The sequence below is a fragment of the Montipora foliosa genome, chromosome 12, assembly GCF_036669935.1.
Source record: "Montipora foliosa isolate CH-2021 chromosome 12, ASM3666993v2, whole genome shotgun sequence".
Classification (NCBI taxonomy): Eukaryota; Metazoa; Cnidaria; class Anthozoa; order Scleractinia; family Acroporidae; genus Montipora; species Montipora foliosa.
Genome location: NC_090880.1, coordinates 4619925 through 4629146, shown reverse-complemented (window position 1 = coordinate 4629146; position 9222 = coordinate 4619925). Strand labels below are relative to the sequence as shown.

The window sequence follows — 9222 nt, the reverse complement described above, 5'->3', positions numbered from 1 at the left end:
TATGCAAAATTAGGGGGGGAAAACAAAGAGTATTATGGTATTTTCCGAAGTGGCCTATAAGGTGTATGAGAGGATTGATCCTAGCACTAATAACTGGACAATTTTAGCAATTTATTGATAGCTTATAGACACACCAAATTTTCAGGTGTTTATGTTTGATTTTTATATCGAAAAAAATAAAAGACGATTGCAGGACAGAAAAACAGAGCATTTTAAAGCGCTATTAATGGATATCATACGTCGGCTCATGCGGACCATGTTACATCAACTGGCCGCAGTTTAAAATGGGATCATTTTGAAATCTTAGCCAAAGGGCGATCCACCACTCACTGTAAGATAAAGGAGACACTGTTGATCGAAAGTTTAAAGCCGACCTTAAGTGAATATGACAGAAGCGAAAAGCTGTGTCTTTATTAGTTTTCTGTCACCTCTATTGTTACTTAATAGTTAATAGTTAAGTAGTTTGTAATCCTGTATATTTAAACTCCAATTTTGTATTAACCGTCACTTCTGAAGATGTATGAAGAAGCATACGAAACGTCAAGTAATAACTTCTTACTAACCGAGCGCGAGGGCCGTACTGGGGAATATTGGCCCGAGGTCGTGGCAGTACGGACCGAGCGCAGCGAGGTCCGTACAAAAACGACCGAGGGCCAATATTCCCCAGTACGGCTCGAGCTAGCTCGGTTAGTAAGTAGTTTATTATATAGTTTTTTAACTACCTTTTGCTTTGTTTTTGCAAGCCCGTAATCGGCCAGTGGGCATTACGGGAGAATAATGCCCTACGATTCAGTCACATTTAGCCAACTAGAGCGCGCGTTATATCGGCTACAAACACAAGCCATATAATAAAATATAATTTCAAACGATACGTTTATATCTGATATTTGTCACCGCTGTTTGTGTGTTATTTCTTATAAGAGACAATTATTGCTTAAATTGTCCAGTTAAATGCGAGGATCACCTCTCTCATTCGTTATCAATACTATAATCATCATTATTAAGTTAGCTACCACAAAAAATCCAACTTTACCCATTCTTTACTATTCTTGTTACATGATTCCTTAACTGATTCTGATTTATCATTGCAAAGTTTCCAAATGGAGTCATGGGTCTGTATTAGTTGCTGGTGCATTTTACAGAAATCCAACAGTATTTTCGTGTCTTCTTTTTCTTCACCTTGGTCATCTGATGAGTGATCTAAAAAACCAGTAGGATACAAGATTTTCAAGTGCTTCAGGTTCTAGAGAAACGTTGCCTGCAGTAAGGGCGTGTGTACAAATAATTGCCTCACTAGACATCAAGTTGGAGGGAAGTTTGTGCAAAAAGAAATAATTAGTGCCAAAGATTCACGTTTTTAGCGGTATACCGCCGACTAGGGGGCGTCTTACCACCATCTGTTTGGCATACTAGCTGGCTCCTGTGTTGATGTTCGCTCTGCAATCACAGCCCCCTATTCCCCCTATTCCACTATCCACCTATTGCAACCCCTGAGGTTACATAACTGTATCAAGAAATCCATTAGGACGTTGCAGCAGGACAATTTTGCAGCATCGTTCTATGTATATACGATGGGCAACAGTTGATTCTGAAGGCAGGAACAAACCAGACGTGGCTGGTTCTTCCATAGAACTCACCTTTTTTCTGTGCCGTTTCAACTACTGTCATTACGGCTTTGAGGAGAAGCGATGATGGAAACCCAACAGTTGACAACACACACTGTAGACCCTGTTATGGAATACAACAGATGCAACTCAAAAACCCCCTCAAAATCGTGCTCAAGGAAATCAAGGAAATCAAGGGCCATTTGTCAGCAATTAAAATATTGTTGTTCGACTATCCGCTCACAAATTGGTCAACAGATCAGTGGAATAAGATTTGTTACAATCAATCAATCAATCAATCAATCAAGGGAAGAAAGGAAGGAAGGAATGACGGGATGAATGAATGAGTGAAAGAGTGAATAAATGATGACCAGCTAAAATTCAGAGAGAACTCTGACCTAGACTGGTGAATCGTTTTTTATTGTATATATTATAGATACTGATGAAATACCGGGATTTCTCCTTTTACTAAAAAATCATATTTTCACAGCGCGCAGTGAAAATATTATTTTTATCTTTCACATGTGAGAATACAGGTGTCGCCATGGTAACGAACACGATTAGCCAATAAAACGCGAGCTTCCGGCTCTTCATTGCAAGACACTTTTGTGATTTAATAATATAATTCTTCTCTACTACACTAACATTTTTATTGCAAAATTTTACGTTATCATGATTTGCTTTTCAGAACTGTCATATCTTGCATGTTACACAACATGCGTGTTTTAGCGGTTGGTGACCACTTTATCATCATCATGATTTCGAAAATGAGTAAAACAACTTGTTTTAAATTTTGACATTAAATTTCATCAATATCTATGTAATAAAAGAAAATTACATGGCCGCTTGGGAATACGAATTTTATTTTCTCATGCTAAGAGTATCTCAGTACACTTTCAGCACTCGGAAAGTATACTTTCAGCACTCGGAGATAAAATTCGTATCCCCGCGCGGCCATGTAATATCCTCTACTTCTAAAACCTAACGAAATGCTTGCACTGAAGCAACCAATCAGGAGTAACTGCAGGAAGATCTCTGAACAATTCCTAGTAAGTAGGTAGGATATAGAAACAAGGGAAAGCAAATTAGAGAAAGACGCTTCACCTAAACATTTTTATTAAACATGACGTCAAAATAAAGGTAAGTACATGTATTTTTACAGTTTGTCAAAAAATTGTAATGTAGCAAGTGATGTAATAATTTGATGACTCTTCACGAAATAATGCTACCTGCTGTGAGCAGGCTAGGTGAGAAAATTTTGCTCACTCCCAGAACCAATCATACCCTTTTCTGGGGTGTGAAAAAATATATTTACCTGCTGAAGAAGCTGAGGAGTCTGTATGTCACTAAGAACGTTCAACAAACTTTTTTCCATCTCTTTGGCAACGACCTCAGTTTCATTCTCTAAATGAATTCAAATTCAAATTACTTTGTTTAGCCACAGGCACCCCAAGCCAACGGTATTTTATAATACCGTACGCGTTGGCAAACGAGGAATGCAAAAATGGCTCAAATCGCGTTGAATCTGGAAAAAAGCCATACAGAAAGAAAGCGACCCACAATGGCAATAAAGTACGGCTTTTTATTGAGACGTTTTTCATATAATAGTTATTATCTTAAGCCTTTCAGTCGGGATTCCCATAAAAATCTTTATATTTTTGTTGGCCATCACAGTTCGTTTTCCCACACACTGAGCTTGGGACGCCTATGGTGTAGCCTGTGATTTTGCGGAGGAATGCATGAGGAATGAAAACCACCAAAACATTGCCAGAGCAGAGGGAGAATGCAGAGGACAAGAAATTTACAGTGCATGAAAATGAAAAGACACATTAAAAGTACTGTATCCTTAAGTGTTTCATACCTGGACATAACTTTGTTTTGTCCAAAATTGCTGAGATGTGTTTCAAAAGATGTAAATCTCGGACTCTTTTACTATGCTTGTCACTAATGAAAAAGAAAGGGTGGATTATTTCCCCTGTCATAATTAATGCAAACTTGCAAAGATCTGATACAGCTAAGAAGGCAGCTTGGCCCACCTGTTGGAAAGTTGCATTTGAAGGTGGATGCTTTCAACTGGTTTCAAAACCTACTCTCTATCGTATAATCTACTATTGATTATAATCTCTACCTTTTACATGTAATAAATTTATTTAATAATTAACAATGTTCTTCCTCCTCAACCAACTGATCATCTTCTCCAAAATGCTGTTGTGCTTATTTTAACAGTTACTATGAATCAACACACAGTGTCATGAGCTTTGTAAACAAATTCTTGGAACCTAGTGAGCCTAAAGGTGAAGGTTGACATTTGCTATTTTTGAGAAACAATTCCTTTTCTTTAACCTTCAACCTTGGAAATTGTGGGCGCTTACCAGTCACCGAAAAACTCTCCAAATTTTGGCTATGAGTCAAATGGAAAGATACACCTAGGCTTGGTCTGACCAGAATATTTGAGGGTCTTTTTACAGGGGGTCGCACAATCCGCAAATCGCCTTATTTTGTTCTTTTTATACCGAAAAGCGCTTCCTTTTCATCACAGCACTAACCTGAGAGCACAGTGGAATGGTACCAAGAATGTCTTCAGTGTTCCATCACCTTGGATCAAAGTGCAGTTCAATGTGTGCTGTGGGGATGCCTGGCCTTGCTTGACCACATGACCAAGTCCCATAATTCCATGGCCAGCATACAAGAGCCTTAAAATAAAATTAGAAAGAGTCAAATTCAGTCAGTGACCAAATGAACATGACACAAATGAAGTTAAAAATTAATGTAATTTAATGGAGTTAACCCATTACGAGAGCACTTACGTGCCAGTTATATTTAGCAGCTTTGTTGGTTTGTGTGCTGTAGGGTGTTACTGTAGTATTGTAGTTGTGAAGCTTGAAAAGCATGTTTGTAGAGCATTTTTAGGAGTTGTTTCCCCTTCTCAGAGAGTCCAACCCTCCCGATTTGATCAGGAGTCTCCCAATTTAATGTGTCGTCTTCTGCTCTCCCAAAAATTACTTATCTTAAGTTTTTTTTTTTTTTTTGCGATCTCGGCTCCGTGTTGTGCAAACTCAAAAGACAAGCAGTCTTACTCCATTTAGCAGTTCCCAAAATGGCGGACAATCATGGCCAATACTTCAGTGGTAAGAATAACGAACTTATAGAATACCACAAAAATTATGTTAAAATGCAGGAAATGCCACTTGAGAGAAACTAACTTTGCAAAATTTCCTGGGGAGGATACCCTCCCCTTCCTACAGGCTCACCCCTTAAGCGCTCGTGTGAGCACCTTTGGCGCTAAAAAATACTCCCAATTTTCCTTTGAAGGAGGTTATAATCTCTGCCTTTTCCCCTTTTTCCACTTTTGTTTTTGGAGTGATCAGTTTCAGACCTTGCATGCCGCATGGCAGGGTTGCCAGCTGGCTTTCCCAGCCACAGGAACTGACTGCAAACAGTGCAAGCTTCTGGATGTTGCAGGCATCTTACTTTAGTGACAGAGTTGTTAAAGGCGGCGCCTGCTATTGTTATTGCGCATACGTTCTGCGCATCTCGAGATACTCGGGTTTCCTATCGGTGATGCTTACTAATACAGCGGTATTTTTGCGCGGTTTAAAACTCTCCGGAGAAAGTAGATCTTAGTAAGTACTTCTGGTATCCAAAAGGAAAATTTGGGGTGACCATGCATTTTTGACAGATAATTAAGCTTCAATTTGTGAAAAAACGCCATACATTTCTTTGTATTAAAGCATGTTACAAATATTATTCATCAAATATATTTGAAAAATGCGTGGTTACCCCCGTGGTTAAATATGTTTTGTTAGGCTAATAATGTTCCATACAAAAAGGATGTTTATTTAAAGTTCTTTTTAATGACTGTTTGGCTCTGGTTTGTGGACATTTGATGAACCAAACAATTATCATAAAAAGGGAGACGCTGTTTCAAACGCTATCCTGTATCGTTCTTTAACAATAAAAACTCTGTTCTTTTCTTTTGTTCACCAAGTCAGTAAGTGATTACAGTGGAATTATAAAATCAATACCGGGGAAGTAATAATTATTCTTATTGATTTTAAATTCCATTGTATTTTATTTAAATATTAACTTTAATGCAACTTTGGTCTTTGCAGAGAAGTGTTGTGTAACTTACAATCATATAAGTTACACAAGACCAGCTCCGACACGTTACCATCGACCTTCAGTACTCACTGACCTGCAGTCTTTTCCAACATTAAAGGCAGCGACACGAGGACCTTGTTCTGTTCTCCAGATCTAAGTTTTGATTAATGATAACAATAAATACTTTAATTAACAATGATTTAGATAAACATCTCCTGGCAAAAACTAACGATAAAAACGTCCGACGTTTCGGCGACATCTTGGCGCCATTGTCAAGGGAAACTAAATTAAATATGTGATCTCAAGAGAAACTAAGAGTCCAGAGTCATTAATTTGCATGAGTTAGACAAAGACCTTAGCGCGAATTGAGACTGATTGTTACTCATTAAACAATTACGACCGTGTTTAAACGTACAATCAGACTCAATTCGCGCTAAGGTCTTTGTCTAACTCATGCAAATTACTGACTCTGGACTCTTAGTTTCTCTTGAGATCGCATATTTAATTTAGTTTCCCTTGACAATGGCGCCAAGATGTCGCCGAAACTTGGGACGTTTTCATCGTTAGTTTTTTAAATAAATACTTTGTAATGATTACAATGATGATGCAACTACCTAAAATAATGTCACCAAAATTTTAAACAGATGGACCTTATTTTGCACATTTCTAAATATCCAGCTCTCCAGTGTCCCTCCCTTTTCCTTCATGTATGCCTCTTGTAGAATATAACTTACATGTATGGGGAAATAGACTGCTTAAAAATAATGCTATTTATCGCAGTCTGTAAAAGCTTGACTAAAAATTTGACCATAAAGTGTCACGTGAACTTGTCTAACCCATTGACTCCTCAAACGCCCTAGGACACCCCCCCCCCCCCCCCAGTTGACGAGTCAAACTGTCAGGCGTTTTGAGTCGGGACTAAAAATTTGACCATGATGTCTCAAGTGAACTTGTCTAACCCATTGACTCCTCAAACGCCCTAGGCCCCCCCCCCCCCCCCCCCCTCCAGTTGACGAGTCAAACTGTCAGGCGTTTTGAGTCGGGACTAAAAATTTGACCATGATGTCTCAAGTGAACTTGTCTAACCCATTGACTCCTCAAATGCCCTAGGACACCCACCCCCCCCCCCCCCCCAGTTGACGAGTCAAATTGTCAGGCGTTAGACAGAGTAAAATCTATTAAGTCTTCACTCCCAGGAGTCAATTGGGTTAAACCTCCAATATAAGTACATGTATGGAAAAGAAAAGAGAAATTTACCTCTAAAATTCCCCTCTTAGTGGCATAAATGACAAGAAAAAGAGCAGTTCTTGGAGATGTCTTGGGCTTCTCTGCATCCTGATGATTCTCTTCTGTTACCATAACCCAACCACATTCAGCATCACGGTAACCTAAAAATAAATAGAATAACTAAATGATTAACCGGTATACTGGTAACTAAAAAAACTACAGTACTTCAAGTGTTTCTTTGCATTTTTATTCTCAGCTCAATGGCAAGATCCACTTCAATGTTTGATTGCTGTGGACACTCCTCTAAAATAACAATACATCACTAAACTTAATAAGGTTTGCTGTGGCCTGCGGAATGGTCATAATTATTATGATTTGTTGAGTTACATGATTTCAAGTCTATTCCTAGCATAAGTTTTAAGCCGGCCATCAAGGCACAAGTCAAGTACAAATGAAAGTACCGAGTCTTGTCCTTTTGTAAAATTTTAGAGTTTCTGTTACAGTAATAGGTCTAGTTTTGAAAACATAGAGATTGCATAGAGAGTGTGGACCTAGTAGTATAAAACATAGACTACACTGCAAAAAAGTTAGAGTAGCATATTCATAAAGAAACAGACTGCACCAACAAAAATCAAAGAAATCCAGAGAATAAAACAGTTTAACATTTCAATAAAATGTAACTAATTACTCACTCAAGCCGCACGAGATTTTAACACAAACTGGCTAAAGATCATTGCCTTCACTCCAAAAGAGCAAATAAAACGATAATGTTTAATTTTTTTTTTTTTTTACACTGGTCAAGTGTTCTTTCATTATTCTTATTATTCTTATTATTACCTTTCCATAACCTAACAACTATTGCCTTCTTTGCATCTAATAGCATTACACGTCCAAAGTCATCTGTGGTTACTGCTAGACGGCCATTTGGTGCTAGTGTGATACTGTTGCCATGCCGACGAGTATCAGGTAAACCAAACCTAAATTTCAAGTAGACCAGGCATATAAGACCAAGATGTAAGAACTCACCTCTTAGTTAAGGACGGTGCCACCTAATAAGAAGAAATTTTTCCCTGGGGTATGACTATGCAGAAAAGTAGATCTTAGTTTGGGTTATCGGAAATGAAAATAGGGGGTAACCATAAATTTTTCAGAGACAATAACGTTTGATTTTTGCTTAAACAAAGAAATGGAAGTCTTTTCACAGTTGTTATTGGCACAAACGTTTACTTGCAACAGATCAAAGATCTTTAAAATAAATGTGTTTTTCATCACAAAAACGTGACTACAGAGCCATTTTTGAGACTGACAGCCCTCCTCTGTAACCAAGAAAAAGCGCCCTTTATCAATTTTTCACAGCCCCAAAAATTAAAATGTAGGGGTCACCATGCAATTTTAAAAGTTAAATTGGTTTTTTCCCCGTTTTGTGGATTGATTTTTGGAATTTTGTCACGTTACACGTTACTCCCCTCCCAGGTGAATAAAGACAATAAATTTTGCACCTGTTTTTGTGGTGCACTCTGAGATACTCGCAAAGGCACAAGCACACAAAGAACCTTGTTATTTTTCGGTCCGTACTGTAAGTTACGGAACCTTGTTTTTCCCCCGTTGATTTATGAGTCGGTCCATAACTTACAGTATGGACCTCAAACTCGGTTAGAAAGAGGGCCGTATGTATTCTAAATCAACTGTAGTTGTGATTGATGACGAGGTTTGGACATCACGCTGTGACGTCATGACCGGAATCATGATTAGCCGATAAAAACGTTCGGGACTTCAGGATGATGGGAAAATTTTGGTCGGGATAGCGGTTTCCTGATACCTCTTAGCTCATTGACCCCTGGGAGTGAGATTTAACACATGTTACTTGTGAACTGGGGGCATCCTAGAGCGTTTGAGGTGTCAATGGATGATATATATGTTGTGACAGTCACGTGATTCATAATTAAAATTCTGTCGATTTTTGTACATGTAAGAAAGGGAGGAAAAAGGTATTAAGTCAAATTCAAATCCCCACCCTTTGGATTCAGAGGATGTTATTATCATGACAACTAGACTACCAAGAATTGCATGACATCCATATGGCAAAGTAGTAATTAGACCATTTCGTATCTTGATTTGATTTGAATTGAATGTCTCAGAAACTTCAGCCACCAAGTACAGCTGAGAAAGCTCCCTCCTTAGTTATTGAGTAATTTTGTGGATGGAAACATGTCATCACCCATTCAGCAGTTTTGAGCCAAATAGAATTTAACGTTCACAGGGAGGCACAATCCGTGAACCAGCAAGGCGT

General features: G+C 38.4%; 1 protein-coding gene across 1 annotated transcript in view; it reads right to left on the bottom strand.

Moving 5' to 3' along the window:
* Nucleotides 1–9222, bottom strand: part of LOC137979091 (rab3 GTPase-activating protein non-catalytic subunit-like) — a 70798-nt gene that overhangs the window by 37674 nt on the left and 23902 nt on the right. Inside the window, exons 13-20 of the mRNA XM_068826264.1 lie at nt 7770–7909; nt 6963–7093; nt 5800–5858; nt 4151–4297; nt 3466–3548; nt 2920–3008; nt 1638–1728; nt 1034–1200 (exon numbers count right to left, since the gene is read on the bottom strand). Coding sequence (XP_068682365.1) covers nt 1034–1200; nt 1638–1728; nt 2920–3008; nt 3466–3548; nt 4151–4297; nt 5800–5858; nt 6963–7093; nt 7770–7909 — 907 coding nt within the window. The remainder of the gene's footprint in view (nt 1–1033; nt 1201–1637; nt 1729–2919; nt 3009–3465; nt 3549–4150; nt 4298–5799; nt 5859–6962; nt 7094–7769; nt 7910–9222) is intronic.